General features: G+C 35.0%; 1 protein-coding gene and 1 pseudogene across 1 annotated transcript in view; both read left to right on the forward strand.

Annotated features, from left to right (window-relative positions):
• The window catches only part of HEATR5A (HEAT repeat containing 5A), a 174,073-nt gene that overhangs the window by 95,381 nt on the left and 56,212 nt on the right, over positions 1–22,480 (forward strand). Inside the window, exons 19-24 of the mRNA XM_043988253.1 lie at positions 2,865–3,024; positions 6,820–7,009; positions 7,676–7,845; positions 12,810–12,836; positions 14,841–14,979; positions 20,625–20,804. Coding sequence (XP_043844188.1) covers positions 2,865–3,024; positions 6,820–7,009; positions 7,676–7,845; positions 12,810–12,836; positions 14,841–14,979; positions 20,625–20,804 — 866 coding nt within the window. The remainder of the gene's footprint in view (positions 1–2,864; positions 3,025–6,819; positions 7,010–7,675; positions 7,846–12,809; positions 12,837–14,840; positions 14,980–20,624; positions 20,805–22,480) is intronic.
• LOC122741669 lies at positions 4,212–5,265 on the forward strand (annotated as a pseudogene).

The raw sequence follows: 22,480 nt of genomic DNA on the forward strand, positions 1-22,480 counted from the left end.
TAAAAACAAAAAAAAGGCAGGTGTAGTGATCATGACCATAGACAACGCAAAAGCAAAAATAGACCTTATTAAAAGAGGTAGAGAAACAACATTTTGCTAAATGGTACTATAAATGATTAATAAATATAAGTATTTATATGTGTACCAAATGACATAGCATCTAAGTTTTTTTAAAGTTAAATGAGTCACAGGGAGAAATAGACAGTATATAATAATGAAGGACCTCAATTCACCCTTTTCAGATCTAGGTAAACCAGACAAAAAAAATTAACAAGAAAGAAGTTAAGGAGCTGAATAAAATTTTAGAAAAGTTAAATATGATAGACCTCTGGGGAATATAGAATAAGAATAGAAAGGAGTAAAACTATATACTCTTTTCAGCTGTGCATGGTACTTTCACCAAAAATGACCATGTATTAGGGCTCAAAAACTTCATAAATGGATGCAGAAAAGCAAAAATATTAAATGCAATTTTAAAATTACATTCAATAAAAGACTTTTAAGTAAAAATTAAAAATTAATTAGAAACCGAATAATCCTGAAGAATGGGTAGGTCAAAGAACAAATCATAGAAAACACCCATAATTTAATTTAAAATAATTGCGATGGGGTAGAGCAAAGATGGTAGGAAGCAGAATAGTGAGGTCCCCTTCACAAACTTCTCGAAACTGATATAGAAAAATGCATCAATCCAAAAGTTATAGTGAGTCATTTGTCAAACCTAACACCACATAGAGACAGACATTTAAATCTGCAGACACTGGGAATGGTACTGGCCAGGAGTTATTATGTACCAGAGGAAGAAGAAAGCTCAGATCCATACAGGGTATTCTCAGAACCATATCAGAGCTCTGCAACAGGGACAGTTACCAACTTACAACTTTGTCACCTACTACCCAGTTTCAAGTGAACAGATCCAAGAAACACTGAGAAGGAAACATGTGCAGGGAAGTAACATTCCCAATGTAGAAAGGCCTTGAACTGTGGAGAAAGGAGGAGGTTTAGAGGCCAGCAGCATGCACTGTGGTCTCACTTAAAGCCTCCAGCCTCTTTTTCCAAAGAATAACCAAGACATCTTAGACCAAAGGGAAAACTATACTTCTACCACTCTGTGCCAATAGCTGTCCATCTGGCTGATGGAAACCGAATGCTGCCAGCAATCTCCTTTTGCACAGATCCAAACTCAGTCCAGGAACTTGCAGAGCTCAGACCAGAAGAGTAGCAATCAGATTTTGCCCTGGATCAGTCTACTTTGGGAACACTGAAAACTTGTAGGTCTCTATTCTGTCCCTGAGATCTTGAAATAATACAATGCTTAATACTCCAAAAGAAAGAAAGAAAAGAAAAGAAAAAACAGCAATAGCATCAGCCCAGACCTTCCTTCCAGAAGCTCAGCCCTAATATCACTTGTGAGTCAGTCAGTTTGAACAGTGGACAAACAAACAAAAAAAAATAACCTCATCTTAATGAGTTATTGTAGTGGCAAGGAAGCTCAAAACACAAACACAGAAGAACATTGACAAGCAATGACTCAGAGAAAAATTCAGCTTAGTCACAAAAACTCAATTAGAATTCCTGGAAGAGATAAAACAAGATTTAAAATGTTTTTATAATGGAAATGAAAGCATTAGAAGAAAAAAACTGGAAAAGTAATGAGAACTTTGGAAGAAATAATTGGAAAGGGATTGACAACTTGGCACAATAGGTACAAAATTTTAGCCAAGCAACAAATTCCCTGAAAATTCAAATGGATCAAAAGGAAGGCAATGACTCCATGAGGCAACAAGAAATATTAAAACAAAGTCAGAGGACTAAGGGAAAGTATAGAAAATTGCCTTGGAAAACAGATCAAGGAGGAAAAAATTCAGAGTTACTAGACTATCTGAATGCTATGACCAATAAAAGAGCCTAGCTATCATATTTTAAGACATCTTAAAAGTTGTGGTTAAGTTGTTTTTCATCTGTATCCAATCCCTCATTACCTCTTATGGAGGGGTTTCTTGCCATTTCCTTCTCCAGCTCATTTTACAAATGAGGAAACTGAGGCAAACAGGGTTAAGTGATTTGCCTGTGGTCAAGCAACTAGTAAGTTTCTAAAGCCAGATTTGAACTCAGGTCTTCCTGACACCAGGCCCAGTGTTCTACCTGCTATGCCACCTAAATCTTAAAAGAAAACTATACAGATCTCTTAGAACCACAAAACAAAGTGGAAATAGAAAGAATACACTTTACCTTCTGAAAGAAACTCCAAAATGCAAACTCACAGGAATATTAATAAAAATCCAGAGCTTCTAGGTCAAAGAAAAATACTGTAAATGTTTAGAAAAAAGGAATTCAAGTACTGAGGAAACACAAAGTCTCACATAATTTAGCAGTCACCACTATAAATCAGTGAATCACTTGATATATGATATTCCGGAAGGCAAAGGATATCAGCTTAAAGCCAAAAATAAGTTAACTGGGAAAAGTTAATGTAATGCTGTTAGGTGTGGGGAAATGGACCTTTAATGAAAGAGTACTTCCAAGCATTCCTGATGAAAAGACCAGAGCTATGAAGAAACTTTGAAATTCAAACACAGGGTTGAGAGAACCATAAAAAGATAAACATGAATGAAGAGTGGAAAAGAACTAAAACAAACTCCTTCCATTGAAATATGAGATGATGAATAAATCATTAGTTATACAGTATTGCTTCATTTTAAAGTAATATTATTTTCATCACAGTTAGGATTTCTGAATGTTACCCAAATATAACATAGTTCTAGTTTTTTATAACCAATGATGTTTTATCAGGAGTTTTAGCATGACAATATAATTGTATTCAGTTTTTTAAAAAATTATTTGTATTTTTTCCCATAAAATAGACTGAAATCAGCTAGGGATGTGGTAACCAGAACAGGACATTCTTTGGCTCTGGGATGCCTGCATAGATATTTAGGAGGAGTGGGATCTTCTCAACACTTGAATGCTTGCATTGGAATCCTTTACACTTTGTCACAGGATGGAACTTCTCCTGACGTACGGGTAAGATACTTTATTTGATACCTTCATCAGAAACATTTATTTTATAGGTATTATTTTGTGTAATGAATTTCAAAGCCATTTCTAATCTTAATTAGGCTTTTATTTATTTGTTGGGCCTTTCCATACATCAAATCTTAAACTTATCATCCCCCAAATCTTAATCTATATCTTACCATTTTTCATCATTGATCATTGCCTCCATTTCCAAGTTAAAATACTGAATTTTTTTTTTTACTTTTCTCCTTTGCTTTCCTTTTCAGATCAATCATGAAGACCTTTTAATTATTCTTGCAAAAAATTTTCTCAAATTCTTCCCTAACTTTCCATCTTTAATACCACTGTTCTTAAGTCTCTGCCCATATTTCTTCATCCCTGGATTACTACTGTAACCTCATAACTGAACTCTTATCTCCAGGTTCTCCCCCATTCAAATCCCTCCTGCAAGTTACTCTTCTTAAAACACTCATTTTATAATGTTACTTACCTGCTTAAAAAATCCACAGTGGATCCATTTTTCCTTTTGGGTCAAATCCCAGCCTGACTTGTAATTTCTACTTCTAATTTTAAATAACTGTGATGTAACTATTTAGCTTTGCTTCCTACCACATCAGATCTCTATTCTGTCTGATTTCTTTATCTTCCCTACATAAATGCCATTTTTATTCTTGCCTCTGGGGCTTTCTTTTGCTTTCTTTTTCTGTTGAAATGCTCTTTCTTTTGCTGCAAATTCTTACCTGCTCTCAGGTTCTAATTCAGGTCCTACCTACCATTTCTGGTATTTTTTTTCTAATCCCAGCCTACTATCTCTAAAGGTACTATAGCATATATAGTTTTACCAGTCCAGCAGTTAATGACATATCACCTTGTATTGTCTCATCTATTTTAATCTCTTCAAAATCATAGACTATTTTGAATCCTCCCCTCCCTGCTTATTTGCACAGTCCATTTAATAAATGTCTACCAGGCACAAAGTGGACGCTTATTTAGTAACTTTGATTAATTTAAAAAATTTTTTAACTTTTTAGTGTCATAAAGGCAGTAGTTAATTTTATGATAATATAAATACTTCTATGTTTTGTTTCACAAACTTGAAGAATAATAAAGAGTGAGAAAGGAAGCAGAACAGACAAGGGAATGGTTGTATGTTGGGGGTATTAAGCTTCTCTGCACTCTACATCTCTCAATACATGGGGATAGGGTAAGAGTACCTTTAACATTTATCAAAGTGGTGGTGATTGCAGGTGGTTTTCAAAGACTCCTGATCTGAGTTGATTTTCTCCTACTCCCATCCTCTGTATTGCTTTTCCCATTCCCCAGAGCCCTGTTCCTATTCCCACCACTGTCCCTAATTCCACTGACAGCTTGTTCAACAAAGAGAACACTGAGACTATTCATACTTCTTGAGTATGATGACAACGTGGCCACCTGCATAAAAGCAATAGTTAAGTAAGGGACCAACCTCTAATGAAGAGTGCAACCTGCTCTCTGTAGCCAGCAAGGACATATTCAGGGGCAAAACTCAGCTTGGAATCATTTACATCATTGAGTAAAAAACCATCACCAACTAAAAGAAGATGATACAGCTGGTTAAAGACTGTAGGGAGAAAGTGGAGCATAAACTAAGATCCATCTGCACCATCCTAGAAGTGTTGGTTAAGTTTTTAATAGCAAATAATCCAGAAAGCAAGATGTTCTGTATGAAAATAAAGGGAGGGGCAGCTAAGTGATGCAGTGGATAGAGCACCAGCCCTGGATTCAGGAGGACCTGAGTTCAAATCTGGCCTCAGATTCTTGACACTTACTAGCTGTGTGACCCTGGGCAAGTCACTTAACCCCAATTGCCTCACCAAAAACAAAGAAAAAAAAAGAAAGGGAGATTGTTTCTTCTACAGGTTCAAGTAGTGTTTGGTGATGATCAAAAACAAACAATAGATAATTTCCAAGGGACTTATCAAGAAGCATTTGACATCAGCAAGAAAGAGATGTAACTTCTATATCCAGTTTACCTGAGACTAGCTCTTAACTTTTCTGTATTTTACTATGAGATCCTTAATAACTAGAGCTTTTCCTGCACTTTGACTGAAAGGGTTTTTGATGAAATTGACTGAGTATTTGAGATACTGAATGAAGATTCATACAAAGACAGTACCATTATTATGAAGTTACTTCGAGTCAGCCTAATGTTAAACATCACACAGTGTAGGAAAAGAATGTGATACTGCAGAAGGTGTAGAAAATTAAACTTTGTCCATGATTATCATCTTATTTCCCCTTGAGGAACCTTTTTACATGTCTCCATTCCTTAAAGTACTACTTGGATGTCATTTAATAAAGAGAATGCATCCATGTACACGAAAATAAACCATTTATATGGTCCTTTCATTCTTCAGCTTTGAGAAAACTTTTCCTAAATTTGTCTTTGTCCTGCCTTTCCTGGTGTGTGATCACTGCTATAGAAAAATAGTAACAGCTTTATTTTGTGTAAACATAAGTAACTTCCAAACACTTGTGCATAGGACTAAAGTTTATCTGGTTTTGAAAAAATCTGAACTAGTCCTGCAAACAACTTTTCTATTTCAGCTAAGACAGAAAGTGGAGTTATTAGTGATTCAAGTGTTATATTTATCTCTGCCTCCCCCCTAATATTGCCATCTGATTTTTGAGGGTTTTCTTTTTAGCATGCAACTTTCATATGTTCTTCTCATATATTTCTTTTTAGAGGGAATCTGGAAGAATTGGGTAAAATGGAAACAAGTTTGGTATTTTAGAGTTAGGGATGACAAAGTGACATAAGCCTTCTGAAAATAAGTCCTGGAGGCCACAGTCTATCTATGTCAGCAGGGAGTTTTATTCTTCAATTGCTCTTGTTTGAGTCGACTATTTTCCTCCCTCAATAAAAGTTCACTCACAAGAAAAAAAGAAAAATTCACATAAAATCCTTTGAATACAAAGATATTTTAGGTTCAGTCTTCAGGAGGATATAATCTTTATCACCTGATGATGAAAAATTGAATTGCTATATTACATTCACTTAATGATTGGATAGCACTCAATCAATCACCAGATTGTCCTGAAATAATTTATATTTTTTTTTTTTAATTTTTAGTGAGGCAATTGGAGTTAAGTGACTTGCCCAGGGTCACACAGCTAGTAAGTGTTAAGTGTCTGAAGCCAGATTTGAACTCAGGTACTCCTGACTCCAGGGCTGGTGCTCTATCCACTGTGGAACCTAGCTTCCCAATAATTTATATTTTAATTCTATCATATGGTTTACTTTATTTTGTCTTTAATGTGATGTGAAATTTTTCACTGGTTTAAAAATATAATATGGGGTGAGAGGATGTTCTTTCTGTAAGTTTGTTCAAAAGCCATTGTTTAAACTGGATTTAAACAATAGTCTTATGTAAGCAATAAACTATTAATAGAGAGTAACATACTTTCAAACTATTTTCATGGTGATTAGTATTGAGATATCTATAAATATGTATTTCATTATGAAATACACAATTAAACTTGAGAGTAGGGGGGGTTGGGGTAGGGGGAGTGAGCTCTGTGTGCTTAATTAAAAGAAAATAGTATGGAATTTCTTTACTTCAGTTAGTTTGAAGAAAATAGTCTTAAATTTCATTTTCAAATCTATCAATGATGTTCATTACTAGATGTTGGGACAAGGGGTTTTTAGAATATCTCCTATTTAAAATTTCTTTGATATGTTATTTAATGTCACTACAATATTTTTAAAACATTCTTTGTTGTAACAATTTTGTTGGTTTTTTTTTTTTCCTAACTTCTCAGACTTGGGCACTACATTCTCTCTCACTGATAATTGATTCTTCTGGCCCACTGTATCATGTACATGTGGAATCTACCCTCTCTCTTATACTAATGTTGTTGTTGACTGTTCCACCTACTCATGCTGAAGTTCATCAAAGTCTTGGACGATGTTTGAATGCACTTATCACCACATTGGGTCCAGAGTTGCAAGGTTTGAATAGCTACTTTTTTAAATGATTCATTTATAAAGTAGTGATATTGAAATATTTTTTGAATCACTGCACTGTGTATAGCAACATATTGCAAAACTTTTTCAGCAACGTACTCTTTAAACTTTTGGCAGATCATGTAAACTTGTGAATTTTTAACATTAATATAATATGGGAAAGCATCCAAATGAGAGATAAATAAATGTACACCACCACCACCACCCCCCTCCGCGAAAATAAAATATTCATTCTAATCTGTTCAAAACCAAAGGAATATAGGTTTAGTGGTAGAAAAGTAGAAAATGCCTTTTCAACTAATGCAGCATACATGCTAACAATTCCAGTGCTAAGGTTATCTGCTAATTCCAACCCTGGCTGTTCAGGAAAAAAGAAATTTTTTTGATGTGACTTTTAGGTGGTTTGACTTAATTTTATTTATTGTTAATGTCTTATTGAATCAAACCCTTATTTTCTGAAAGAATAATTTAATTTTTTCATAAATCAAATAGCACAGCATCTACTATTTTTCTTAGAATAAATTTTACTTTAAAAATCTTGTTTTGTTAGAAATAAATGAATGCCTCCCTTGTTGTCCATCTTAATAATGAAGTGGCATAACTTGAAACATCATGGGCACATTGTTTAAAAGATTTCTCTTTTTATTTTAGGTAGCAGTACTGCAGTTTCTACTTTACGGACATCCTGTCTCTTGGGATGTTCAGTGATGCAAGATAACCCAGATTGCCTTGTTCAAGCTCAAGCCATCTCTTGTCTTCAGCAACTTCATATGTTTGCTCCACGTTATGTCAATTTATCTAGTCTTGTCAGCTGCCTCTGTGTAAGTATAAAATTTTAAATGTGCCATTCCCTTCTTTTATTTTAAATTTCCTAAAATTTATCCTGTCATTTAAAAAATTCTCAGGAATATTATATTAGTATAATGCTTAGCTTTCTCTAATTCTGTTCTTTTAAAAGTCTTCATATATATCTTAAATTACATTAATCCATTTTTTAAAAATCATACCTTCCATCTCATGCCCAAAAGCTCAAGGCTTAGATTAATTGTTTGGTAAGAGAAATATTTGAAATGCTCAACCACTCAACAAATATTTATCAAGTGGCTATTATGTGCAGAGGACTGTACTAGGCATTGTGGATTCTACAAGTATGGAGAAAATGTGGTCCTTGTCCAAAGAGCACTGGTCCTAGAGCCATAAAACTTCAAACATATTGGCTGTTGTGACCCTAGATAAGTCACAGCCTATCTTAGACTCAGTTTCTTAATCTCTAAAATAGGGATAACAGTATTCAAGAACCAATTCGAAAACTTGTTCCAAGTTTTTGTTAATCCTTAAAACAATACATATTGTAAGCTCTTAATTATTCAGCTTAATAAAAATGAATCATAGGTCATTCCAAACAAAAACTTAATTTGGATTTACCTCAGAGTAAGAAGGGTGTTTAGTTTTATATGCTTAAAGAGATCTGTGAATTTGGAGCTCAAAGTAAAACACAGAATATTAGAGTTGTGAGGATATTAGAAACCATCTATCTTTATAGCTAAAGCAATGGAGAAAATTAAATAATTCATCCAAGGTCATACAACTATTTAAAAAGTGGAACTGGAACTTCAGTCCTCTGACTCCAGGTTTTATCATTGAATTGAATTTGGACTCTATTCAAAGCTGGAAATATGTCCTACTTCCCACTATACTACATTGCTTCTCTAAGTTTTGCTAATTGCTCTCTTTTTTTTTTTTTTTTTTTTTTAGTGAGGCAATTGGGGTTAAGTGACTTGCCCAGGGTCACACAGCTAGTAAGTGTTAAGTGTCTGAGGCCGGATTTGAACTCAGGTACTCCTGACTCCAGGGCCGGTGCTCTATCCACTGCACCATCTAGCTGCCCCTACTCTCATTTTTTAATGAAGTTTCAATTTCATTTCTTCTTACACTGGTTTTTATAGCAGTGCTTATACTTAAGCAGTCAAAAATATTATTCATATGGGCATTTTCTCCACCAAACTCACTACTTTAGTAGTTACCTCCTTGTAAGTTGCTACGACCAAAGCAAATGCTTAGCCAATAAATCTGTCCAAACTTAGGCAGATTGGTCCTAATGATTTAGAATCTGTAGCTAAACCCATACTTAAAAAACTTTTTCAACTGAAAAAAGTATAGCTTGTGCTTTACTGATATAGGATTACCTATGCATTATGATACAGTATTGAAGTAGAACTCTAGTTTAAGTTTGGGAGCAATATGTACAACAAGGCAGATTCTTTATAGCTTCAGCCAAACTTATCTCAGAAAAACTCATCACATACAAATAGGACTTTATTGTACCTGAAGAATCATCCCCCTGGCATAGAACTATCCTTTCTTTTCACATTTGAAAAACCATTTACAAACCCCAGCTTTAGAACAGTATTGAATGAACAGTCGTCATAGGCATCTTCAGATACTTTTCACACTGGCTGTACTTGTTCTCCTTATTTGGATATTGATTAGAGAGACTGCCATGCGAGAGACTGCTATCCTGTACTTGTAAAAGCACAGTAGAAACTTTTCCTTTCTTGTTTTTCTGAACCCCAACTCTAGATTTACCTCTGATTTGCATTTTTTTTTTTTTTACTCTTACTGTGGGCTGCTAAACTCCATTGGGGGAAATCATGCTGCCTGTATATACAAAAAGTTTATATCATCTGATATCAACTGGGCCTTCACTGATACAGTGCAGGTGTTTTATTCGTCCCTGATTGACTCCCTTTTATAGTCCCCACTGTGGATATTTCAAACCTTCTTTTTTTCTTCAAACTTCCTACATCTCCCTTTCAGCAGAGCTGTTCATCTCCTACTTTCTACTATAGGCCACTTCTTCTCCTGTTTTACAGTTCAAAACCCTTTTTATCATCTTCCATTTCTTTCTCTTTTGGCCCAGTCTCTAGTTATGAAGTGGCTGTGTTTTTTGGGGTTTTTTTTTGGTGAGGCAATTGGGGTTAAGTGGCTTGCCCAGGGTCATACAGCTAGTGTTGTGTCTGAGGCCGGATTTGAATTCAGGTCCTCCTGAATCTAGGGCTGGTGCTCTATCCACTGTGCCACCTAGCTGCCCCAGTGGCTGTATTCTTTTTTTTTTTAATAAAGTATTTTATTTTTTTCCCCATTACATGTAAAGATAGATTTCAACTTTTGTTTATATAAGCTTTCCAATTTCAGATTTTTCTCCATCCCCCCTCCCCTAGACAGCAAGTAATCTGATATAGGTTTTATATATATATATATATATATACACACATACACATAATAACATTAAACATATTTCTGTATTAGTCATGTTATAAAAGAAAAATCAGAGCAATGACTAAAAACCTCAAAATGGAAAAACAACAGCACCAAAAACAAAAGAAATAGTATGGTTCATTCAGCATCTATACTCCACGGTTCTTTTTTTTTTTTTTCCTGGATTTGGCGATCCTCTTCTATCATGAGTTCACTGGAGCTCTGCTGTACCATTGCACTGGTGAGAAGAATATAGTACATCACAGTAGATCAACACACAGTGTTGATGATACTGTGTACAATGTTCTTCTGGTTCTGCTCATCTCACTCATCATCAGCCCACGCAAGACCCTCCAGGTTTCTCTGAACTCCTCCTGCTCATCATTTCTTGCAGCACAATAGTATTCCATTGTATTCATATACCACAATTTGTCCAGCCATTCCTCAATTGATGGGCATCCCCTCAACTTACACTTCTTTGCCACCACGTACAGAGCAGCTATAAATATTTTTGTACATGTGGATCCCTCTCCCCTTTCCATGATCTCTTTGGGAAAAAGACCCAAAAGTGGTATTTCTGGGTGTAAAGGGTATGGACAGCTTTATCGCCCTTTGGGCATAATTCCAAATTGCTCCCCAGAATGGTTGGATCAGTTCACAGCTCCACAGTGGCTGTATTCTTAATGAAGGCAAGTCTCATTACTTGTGCCCTTTATGCAATTCTTTCCCATGTACTCCAGAAGCTTACCACTTTTATCACCCTCTTCTTCTCATTTTCACTCTCTTCTTAGATACTAGCTCATTCCCTGCAAATTACAAACACATTCTCATCTCGCCTATCCTTTAAAAAAGAAAAAACAGCCTTCTTTTCACCCTGCCACCCCATCAAGATATTATTCTATATCCTTCTATTCTTTCATATCCAAACATACAGAAAAGGCCATTTGCTCTCATTTGGTTCTTGTCCTGAGCAACTTGTGGGTTTTGTTGTTGTTGTTTTTGTTTTGGCAGGGCAGTGAACATTAAGTGACTTGCCCAGGGTCACACAACTAGTAAGTCTCAAGTGTCTGAGGCTGGACTTGAACTCAGGTCCTCCTGAATCCAGGGCCGGTGCTTTATCCACTGTGCCACCAAACTGCCCCTTTTTTTTCCATTTTGTTTTATTTAATTTCTTTTGGAGGGCAATGAGGTTTAATTAACTTACCCAAGGTCACAGAGCTAGTAAGTGACAAGTGTCTGAGGCCAGATTTGAACTCAGGCCCTCCTGACTCCAGGGCCGGTGCTCTATCCACTGCAACACCTAGACTTTTTTCACATTTTCAGAAATTGTGTCCAAAATCTCTTTTTAATTGTTTTAATTACATATTTTATTACATATTTAATTACATATTTAAAAGATCATTCTTTAATTTGTAACTGTGGTTTTCAGTTCGAGGTATAATTAGTAATAGATTTTCTATTTTTTAGTTATTAGTGATATCAGCCTACAACAAATTCCTTTACTCTCTTGTTGAAGGACATTAGTCTCAGGTTTTATTTTTGTCATGTGAAAGAGACTTGTACTGCCTGTTTCCTAAAGGGCAGAACTAGAAGTAATGAATGAAAAGAGTGGAAATGAAAATTTAGATTTAATGTCAGGAAAAACTTCCAACAATTAGAGATATCCAAAAAGTAGAGTGTGCTGCCTTGAGAACTAGTAGGTTTTGCCACTTCATTTGACGTCTTCATGAAAAGGTTCACTTAGTATATCAAAGTAGTGGCTCTCTTGGGAGTACAGGTAGGACTAGTCAGCCATTCAGGTCCCTTATGACTTTGAAAGTCTGTGATTCTGTGAAATATCTTTATATTTTATATTTATTTTGTATCTGAGTAGGTATTAAGAATATATTCCATCGGGGGGCGGCTAGTTGGCACAGTGGATAAAGCACCGGCCCTGGATTCAGGAGGACCTGAGTTCAAATGCGGCCTCAGACATTTGACACTTACTAGCTGTGTGACCCTGGGCAAGTCACTTAACCCCCATTGCCCACAAGAATAAAAAAAGAATATATTCCATCTGCTGTAAGAGAGAGTATCCTAAAAATAATATTTAATCCGCATCTTCAGTTTTACCTAGATAGTCAACATACTAGCAGTTTTAAAATTTTGCTTTTAATTGTAACAAATGTGTTACCAAACCACTGTCATTTGCTGGACATTATGACACATTAATACCTACACAGAAATTTGTTTGATATATTTCACCAAGAAATTCAAACTTTGCAAACAAGTAGTTCTTCTACATTTTCCTATTAATTTGGTAAATTTATTTTGCATTATTCAAGTTTCTGCTTGGTTGCACATTTTAAAGATCTTTTTATCTTTTGATATGATGAAGTCTGAATAAATAATTTGTGGAATATTTTTGAGATGTGGCTAAGCAAATTTGAATGATATTCAGCAATATTTGTACTCAATATTGTCAACATCATCCTGGTGTTTATCTTTTGGTTTTGTCATGACCAGTTTGTCATTTGTTTTTGTGCAGGAGATCTTGTTGGATAATTCTGTGTTGGTAGGTCCCTGACCTTTGACTCCTAAGTTTTTGGAGAGTTTGAAGTGCTGTCTGTGTTGGGTTTTTGTTGTACTTGTTCTTGTTTTTCCTGGCATCTCTTTGTTCAACTAATTGTTAATGCAAAATGCAATATGTGTAGCATGCTCTATGGTGTTTGTTTCATGGCACCCTAAAGAAACCCTTTCCAACTTTGTCCAGCTGATACACTTGCTCTTTATATCTATTTAATTTTGCATCAGTTTGACTTTATGTATTCATTGCAAAAACGAAATGGGGATGTAGTTTAATTTGTATATTTTGCTTGCTTTGTTTGTTTGCCTTAGTTCCTTTTCTTCTTATTCCCACTTTACATGCTGGAGAATGACATAGTAATATGAAGCCTTCTGATTTGCATCATATGGCATCCTGACTTGGGGTGTTCTTTTCAAATAAGCTGGCAGTCACTTTAAGCATGCCCTTACTGGGAAATGTGTGACCAGCTTAAATAAGCACTGCAATGGTCTTGTTTGTACACTTAAACTCCAGTTAAAATAAATTCCCAGAGACATTGTGAGGTAATTTTAAAGATTTAAAGTATGTTTTCTTAAGTGCATAAATAATCCTGGGCATGAAAAGAGTTATTCTGTTTGTGTCTGAACATTTTTGTTAGCTCATTGACTAATTTCCTTGAACTTATATATGTGGCTGGCATGTTATTATTTGAAGATATTTCTGCTAGAAATATTTCATTCCACTGGAGTATTGGCTTATACTTATTCTATCATTTCACTTCTGATAACTTTTGGGGAAATGCTTTCATTTTAGTGATCTCCTTTTAAAGTGATCTCTCTTCTTGAATCATAAAGCCATTAGTTCCATGCTTGTACAAATCTGAAGTATTTTTTTTCCCAAAAAGCAGTTACTGCCAGTATTCTTATTCCCTTCAGAGTGCCTGGTACTATCTACAACTAATTCACCCACTCTGTTCCTATTTTCCATCTTTAACCCAACAGCAGTCCTCAAGGCATCCTGTAGGAATTATGCTAATGGTTCCTAAATTTTGCTTTGAGAACAAGTATTCACGGGGACATCTTAATTGTTTTTAATCCATGAGTACTATGGTTATATTAAAGTAAGTTTTGTAAGTATTACTCTTTTTACTCTGTTTCATCCACTCATGGAGTCACTCAAATTAAAATCTATTTCTATTACTGAACATCTGGGAGCTAGTAAGAATTAATATTTTAAGATGTATTTAATTATCCTTTGTTATTTACTAGCCACATTGTAATAAAACTTACATAGTCCTTCATAATAAAGAATAAGAAATTTACTTATTCTGTTGAAATGGAAATATTTGGAAGGTGGTTACAAATCTGCTACTATCTCTTTAACTACCTGACCCTTTCCTCTTTGAAAAAATACAACCTTACTGTGGTTTTAGGATAAATATACTTCTGCTCTTCTTTGAAAATGCATTTTCTATCTATACACTAATTTAACATTATTTTTTAATTAATTGCTTACTTCTGAATAATATCATATTGTAGAGTATACAGAGGACCTTAAACAGAAGTGGGCTTGTTTATTAAAAGGAATCTTTTTTTAAAAATACTTAAACAGACATTATTGGAATGGACAAATAGCAGGGCAGATAAACATACACTGGACAAGAAGAAAAATAACATGGCTACTAACAGCAAACAATTTTTTTCTTACCCTTTTTTTGTCACAATTGTTTTGAATTTGTTCTGCCTCTCCCAACTGTAGTTTTAATATTCTGAATATAGTATGCTTGAGTAAAATTCACATTCAAAAGCTGCTTCCAAAAAATAAAAATAATAGTACAAATTAGCATTGTATTTTACAGTGTTAGGAATATTGGCTATCGCCTCTTAGGTTTAATACAGCAGTATGGAAGGGTTAGTTGAAGTCAAAGAGGGGATCAAATGTAATACCTATCAGACCAAGGTGGTACCACCAAGAATTTAAACCTACTTATTCTTTTTATGTTGGATTTTTTAGGTGAATCTTTGTAGTTCCTACTTGTTACTAAGAAGAGCAGTACTTGCTTGTTTACGTCAGATTGTGCAAAGGGAGGCAGCAGAGGTTTCAGAACATGCCATTGTTCTTGCTAAGGACAGCAGAGAAGACTTAATTCCAGGTAATGTCTTTTTTCCACTTAGTATCTTCCATAATCTTAAATTCATATTTTTTCTAGTTTTAAATTAGCTATACATGATCGAATGCTTTTTAACAAATTAATTTCTAGTTTGTAGCCTAAAACAATCACAAGAAGCAATTACTATCAAAATCTCCAGAAAGAACATCTAACAAATATGTAAATGATGGAAGACCTTAGCTTTTTCTTTTTAAGTACTTTTAGATTTGGGGGTTCAATTTCAAAAAGTAGTTGGTTCGGGGGCAGCTAGGTGGCGCAGTGGATAGAGCACCAGCCCTGGAGTCAGGAGTACCTGAGTTCAAATCTGGCCTCAGACACTTAACACACACTTACTAGCTGTGTGACCCTGGGCAAGTCACTTAACCCCAATTGCCTCACTAAAAAAGAAAAAAAAAAGTAGCTGGTTTGGGGGGCAGCTAGGTGGCACAGTGAATCAGCAGGACCTGAGTCCAAATCTGACCTCAGACACTTGACAAGTCACTTAACACTCATTACTCCACCAAAACAAAAACAAAAAAGTAGCTGGTTTTATTGACCCATGTTATATTCAAAAATATGTAATTCTCTATTTTGAAACAATGATGTGAGTGAATTGGACTTGAAGATAAATTAAAAGATGACTTAGCCAGAAAATAATAAAAAGACCTTAGGTTTTAGTGCTGTGCTATAATTTTCAAAGTGCCTTCACATGTCTTTATATTTTCATTAACTTTCCCACATTTACTTATATCAGAACTATAATGCATTAGAGCACCAGTAACAATTTTAATACATATTAAGTTTAACACATAATGTATTATAATTTCATTTTTTAATGAAAGCCTTCATTCCAACTTTAATTCACTTAATCCTGACACTGCTCATTTCTGTTTCTAGTACAGGTTCTTCCAAAACAGAACATAAAAGTTATTAGATAATGCTTCTATGACCCTTAATAAGTTGACTATTTTTATCTAGAAAGAAGTATACTTTTATAGAATTTTATAAAAGCTCACTGTCAAAGTGTATTACAACTCCTAGTCAGGCAGTATACTGTTGATAGTGGTTTATATTTCATTTACAACACACTGGTAAAATTCCTAGAACTCCTGAATTTTCAGCACATACAAAATCTTAGATCACATCATTATAGAAGCTAATGGTAACATATAGCACAGTTTCTGTAGTGTCTGCAAAACAAATTGGGGCCACTACTCATATTCCTTTTTAATCCCCAGAGTTTAAAGTCCTATCCTTCATTAAATTCTAACGCCCTTACTATGTACAAGGCATCATTTTAGGTATTGGGTATTAGATAATTGAAATAGTTCCTACTTTCAAAGAGCTTAAATAATACAGGAAATATAACACAGAAAACAATAAATATAATATGCAGTGGTGATATGCCATATGTGGATAAGTATAATCCAATCAAAGCATTCTTAGAATATTTGAAGACGGGGTAACATTTGAGCTGGTGGTATTAGGGAAGCTATCTGGAGAAGATGGCACCTGAATAGAGCTTTGACTGAAAATAAGAATTCTGAAAGACAGGAATTATAAAGGAGTATATTCTTGACATGAAAATACCCTTTGTGGGGGGCGGCTAGGTGGCGCAGTAGATAAAGCACTGGCCCTGGATTCAGGAGTACCTGAGTTCAAATCCGGCCTCAGACACTTGACACTTACTAGCTGTATGACCCTGGGCAAGTCACTTAACTCCTATGCCCCGCAAAAAAACCAAACAAACAAAAAAATACCCTTTGTGAATGCAGAGAGATTGCCTCAAGGCAATAGTGAGTCCTTTAAGGGTTTTGAGCAAAAGAATGACATTATCAGACCTCTGCCTTAGGAGTATTTTAATACCTCTGTGAAAGCAAGATAGGGAAGGGACCAGAGGCAGAGTGACCAATTGGGAGACTATAATATATAATGAGGCCTGAACTAAGGTGGTAATATTGACAGTAGAAAAAAAGATGATGTAAGAGATGTTATAGACATAGAATCAGTTAGATTTAGCAACTAGGTATAGACATAAGAGAAAGAAGAAATTAATTTGTAGTTTTAAATTTAGTTAAATACAATAGGAACAAGAAAGTTTTCAATGGTGGGAGCTTAAGGACTCAGTTCACTTTTGGACAGTTTGAATTTAATGTACCAGTAAGATATCTACCTGGAAAATACCTATCAGGAACTTGGAAACACAACTGGAGTTTAAGAGTTTGGGATAGCCTGAAAGGACTAATGTGTTCTTAAGCTTCATTAAGAGAGGCATAGTTTCCAGGACTACAGAGAGAATAGTTTTGCGGTACTTGACAGACCACATCTTGAGTATTATTTTCTAAGGAGAACACTGATAAGTTAAAGAATATCCAGAAGAGAACAAAGTGGTCGAGATCCTTGAGATTATGATACATGATTGTCAGTTCAAAGAATTAGTTATTGTTAGCCTGGAAATGAGAGGACCTAACTGTCATCATCTAATCGAAGATTGACTTTATGAAGAGAAAAGACTAGATGCATAAATATCTCAATAATCTGCATAACAGTGATGATTCTATGACTGAGCAGTAAATAACTAAGGGAATTAGCCCTGCCCAGATCCTTTCAGCAATTAAGAAATACCACACAAACCCTACCATATGTTGAAGGGAAAAAAGACATAGAAAAGAAAAATATTGAAATAAATTACCTAAAGAGGGGGAGAGATTATAACTACAAATATCTAGGAAACAACTTTGGTCTGTACCCTGGAGTTTCAGGGTCTCAATTAACCTCAACCTTTGCGTTACCTACCCTGACACAAAAAGGAGTGATTATCCTCCTCTTATCCTCCTGCCTTTTTATGTTAAGGAACAGTAGTTTTCAGGCTCCTTTTTTACTTTCCATTTTACATATTGATACAGGCCTACCAAATATAAAAGTATTGCTTGTAGTAAAGCTTTGCATTGAACTGATTCCCATTGTTTTACATGTTGTTCTGAGTACTCAAACTCATTAAGGAGTTTTCCCCAATGTCTCTCTTTACCCAAGCCTTTTTTTGGGGGGGGGGCAATGAGGGTTAAGTGACTTGCCCACAGTCACACAGCTAGCAAGTGTCAAACATCTGAGATGGGATTTAAATTCAGTTCACCCTGAATGCAGGGCCAATGCTTTATCCACTGCACCACCTAGCTGCCCCGCCCCTTTTTTTTACAAGCCTTTCTTTAGACACAAACTGGTTACATAGACAAGGATTTAACATATTGACGCACATACCTATATTAGGAGAGTTTGGCACTGGTTAGCCCAGTTGTAAAATGCATGGGACAAATAGGGGAATCCTGTATTCTCCCAGGAGACACAAGCCCAGAAAGCCCACCTGAGTCTGGGGAATCTTGATTCCTGACTTAATCAGTATCACACAAGACTTAGCAGCTGCCATGTTTCAGAAGAGGAGAGCTTGGAATTTTATATTCCAAAAGATAAAGACCAAGAATAACTTAACTAGTAAAATTGAATATAATCATATGGAGGGAAAAGGGTGGTGGTGGAATAGACCTTTAATGAAATAGAGGATTTCCAAGCATTCCTGATTAAAAGGCCAGACACTTTGAAATAGAAATACAGAGAGAGAGAGAGAGAGAGAAACATAGAAAAGTACAAACATTTGGTCATTTGGAAAGGATTATATTATGATAAATTCTTTACCTGTTAATAAGGGAAAAATAAGCAATTGTACTCGCAGAGATATATGGTCTTCAAGAATCATAGAAAAACCTTAATAAGATACCTGGAAGGGAGGGAACTCAATATCATATGATAGTAGTGAATGAGATTGGGGGGGGGGGGGCAATGAGGGTTAAGTAACTTGCCCAGGGTCACATAGCTAGTAAGTATCAAGTGTCTGAATCCGGATTTGAACTCAGGTCCTCCTATATCCAGGGCTGGTGCTTTATCCACTGTACCACCTAACTGCCCTGAGATTTTTTTTAAGTATACAAACATAAAGGAAAGGAAATCATTTCATGAACCTTACTTTCATCTGAACCAGATAAAGGAAAATAGAGCACACTCACATACACAAAGAGCATGGTGCAGAAATACATTCAATTCAGTAGATAAGCAGGCAAAGAAAGGGAAAAGGGTGATAGATGTTATGAAGAAGTTCAAAATAGGGGAGGGAATTATCATAAGCAAAGTAACTGTAGCATTGTGGTGTAGAAAATGAAGGAAAGGTTAAAAGGAAGGAAAAGGTTTTGTTTTGTTTTTTTTAATCTATGGTCAAGTCCAGGTGTACCAGTCAATTGGGAAGGCAAGTAGGTGGTGCAGTGGATAGAGTGCCAGGACTCAAATCTGACCTCAGAGATTTAATACCCATGGAATCCTAGGCATGTCACTTATTCCTATTTCCCTCAGTTTTCTCATCTGCAAAATGATCTGGAGAAGAAAATGGCAAACCACTGCAGTATCTTTGCCAAGAAAACCCCAAATGGGGTAACAGAGAGTTGGATATTACTGAAACAACTGTACAACAACAATCAGTTGAGAAGTGACTAAACTAATTATGATAGATGAATGTAATAGAATATTATTAAGCTTTAAAAGATAAAGTGACAGTACCAGGAGAGTAATTTATACATAAAAACAACCAAAAGGAGCAGCCAACATTATAAAAAAGTAGAAGGAAATGGAATGTCTTCAAGAGAAAGCCCGGTGTACAAAGTAGATATCCTTAAATTGGGGAATAGCTAAGCAAATGGTGTTAAGTGATTGTCATGTAATAGGATAAATACAGAGAGGCATAGAAAGACTTATATGAATTAAGGGAGAGTGAAGTAAGCAGAGACAGGTAAACAATATATATTATAGTATAACAATGTAAATTGAAAGAACGACCACCAAAGAATAATAAAAAGTCAGTGGCGCAAAATTACAAACAAACATCACCCCAAAGAAGAGATAAGAAAATACCCTTATCCCACCCACTTCTTTGCAGAGGTGGGCGATCTATGATTGTAGAACATTACATTAATTTTTTTTTTTAATTTTTTTCCATGTTTTCATCAGTTTTACAGGTTGTTGTTATTTTCCCTTTAAAAATATTCTTTGTTATATAGAGTGACTTATTGGGTGAATTGGAGGAATACTGGAAAAAGCTGGATGTATAAAACATAAAATATGTGAATATTTTTAAATAAATGTCTATTGAAAAGAAAGCCCTTGGGGCAGCTAGCTGGCGCAGTGGATAAAGCGCCAGCCCTGGATTCGGGAGGACCTGAGTTCAAATTCAGCCTCAGACACTTGACAATTACTAGCTGTGTGACCCTGGGCAAGTCAACTTAACCCCAATTGCCTCGCCAAAAAAAAGAAAAAGTAAAAGAAAAGAAAGCCCAATATAAAATAAGAAACAACTAATGGATACATATTTAACATATAAAAGGGGCATTCCTCAATAAGAGTACTCAAAAATAGCTCTGTAGGATCTGTTAGTCCAGCTCAAAATATGATCAGCAAGCTACAATAAACCCCAGTAAATGAGCTACAGTAATTGAAAACTTGATTTTGCCAAGACTTTTATAAATAATATTTGAATAATTCTGAATGTGTGCTTCTGATATGGCAGTTTTGTTTTCTGTTACTCAGATCATGGATTTTCTTCTTATCAGATGCTAATGTCCGGGAAGTGGGCCTCGAGGGGGCATTGCTGAACTTACTAGACAAAGAATCTGATCAGAGGTTGTGTCAGGATATCAAAGAGACCCTCAGTCATATGATCACATCAATGGCAGTGGGAAAGCTTTCTTTTTGGCTAAAATTATGTAAAGATGTCCTTGCTTCATCAGCTGGTAAGTGTTAGTACATTCTCATTACGATAATAAAAACAAATATGCATAGATATGTAAGGGGTTTCTCACTGAAAATTTAAGACTTCCTATTGTCAGTGCCAACTGTCAGTATTGCTGTTTGCTGTATTATCTAATAGAATATAAGTCAATGGAGTTAAGTTCATTTTTTAAACTCTGTTGATATATTTTCTTTTGTTTGAACAGAATAAAGCAAATTCCCTTACAAAGTATATTTCATAACAGAAACAATTATATTATTGATTTAAAAGGAATAAGTTCTTTAACTTTGTCATTTTGCTACTAACATAAATAACATGTTATGATTGACTATCCTTTTGTTGCCCTTCTATGGCAATTAAGTTGTTGCAGTCATTCTATATATTCTTTTGGCCTTGCTTTTTCAAACATCTTCATCATTTCATGTAAATCTTCTTGTTTTTCTCATAATTCTTCATATTTTCTTATTCCTTATGTCTCAATATTCCAATCATATACCATAAGTTTTTCAACCATTCCCCATTTCATGGTCACCTCTTTTGCTTAGAACTTTTTGTTCTCACAAAAGCATATCTTCTGTGGACCCTCTTAGATATTTGGAGGCTTCTTAGTCTATCAAGAACCACTTTGGAATAAAAGATAGTAGTGGGATCTTTGGGTTAAAGTTTTTGACAAATTAGTAACTTTTTTCTTATGATTCCAAAATAAAGCACATGATTTTATACACTTTTATCTTTTTATTTTATGAATATTAATTATTCAGGTTTTTTGTATTTTTACTTATGGTTATAGCACAAAGATGAATGAAGCAATTTTTATGGAAAAAGGGAAAGGGACACCATAGAGTCAAAGGAAGCTATAGTTCTATATTTTTGATAAATTCAATTATCTTTTCCCCAAAAAGAAATATGTTTCTTTCTGGTGTTACCCATTTTAAGGGATACCCTATTTAAAGTATTACATACATATATAAAAGTGCTACCAAAATGTCAGTTATAATCATCAATTTTTTTTCCTTACCCTCTATCTCACCATTTTGTTTTGTTTATTTAAGGGGTTTTTTTGATGTTTTTTGTTTTTGAATCATAGGCAACTCTGGATTTCCCCATCTACTCTCCCAGTGAGCCTATCCTTAAACAAATTGAATCATCATAGAGGAACCGCACTCTGCAACATTGTGTACCAATTAATTGTCTAGTTTAAACTATAATTTTACTTTTCTCACTTAATTTGTATAGGTCTTTAGTTATTTTTCAGTTATATGAAAAGGACTTCGTCCTTCCTGACATTTTGTTGTTAAGATGAGTCAAGTCAACAAACATTTATTAAGCATCTATGCTTTGCCAGTCATTGTGCCAAACCCTAGGAATACAAATAAAAGCAAAGAGAGTTCAAGTTACTTACAGAAAAACAAGTGAATGTCCTTTCCTGTACTCCAACTTCTGTAGTTTCTTTTGAAGAGAGTTTGGGGAGCTTTCTAAAAGAATCATCAGCCATATAGTAGTAGTCATTACAGTTAGTAAACCACTGCCTTCCAATTGCATTATTCATTCATAAACATGTTATGGATGCTATATTTCATACAGTTTAACTGTAACTATAATTTTTTTGGCAAATGGCATCTTCTGTGACCATAATTATTCCTGTGCCTAGGTAGACATGACTTTTGCATTACCAAA

Source organism: Dromiciops gliroides, chromosome 2 (assembly GCF_019393635.1).
Source record: "Dromiciops gliroides isolate mDroGli1 chromosome 2, mDroGli1.pri, whole genome shotgun sequence".
Classification (NCBI taxonomy): Eukaryota; Metazoa; Chordata; class Mammalia; order Microbiotheria; family Microbiotheriidae; genus Dromiciops; species Dromiciops gliroides.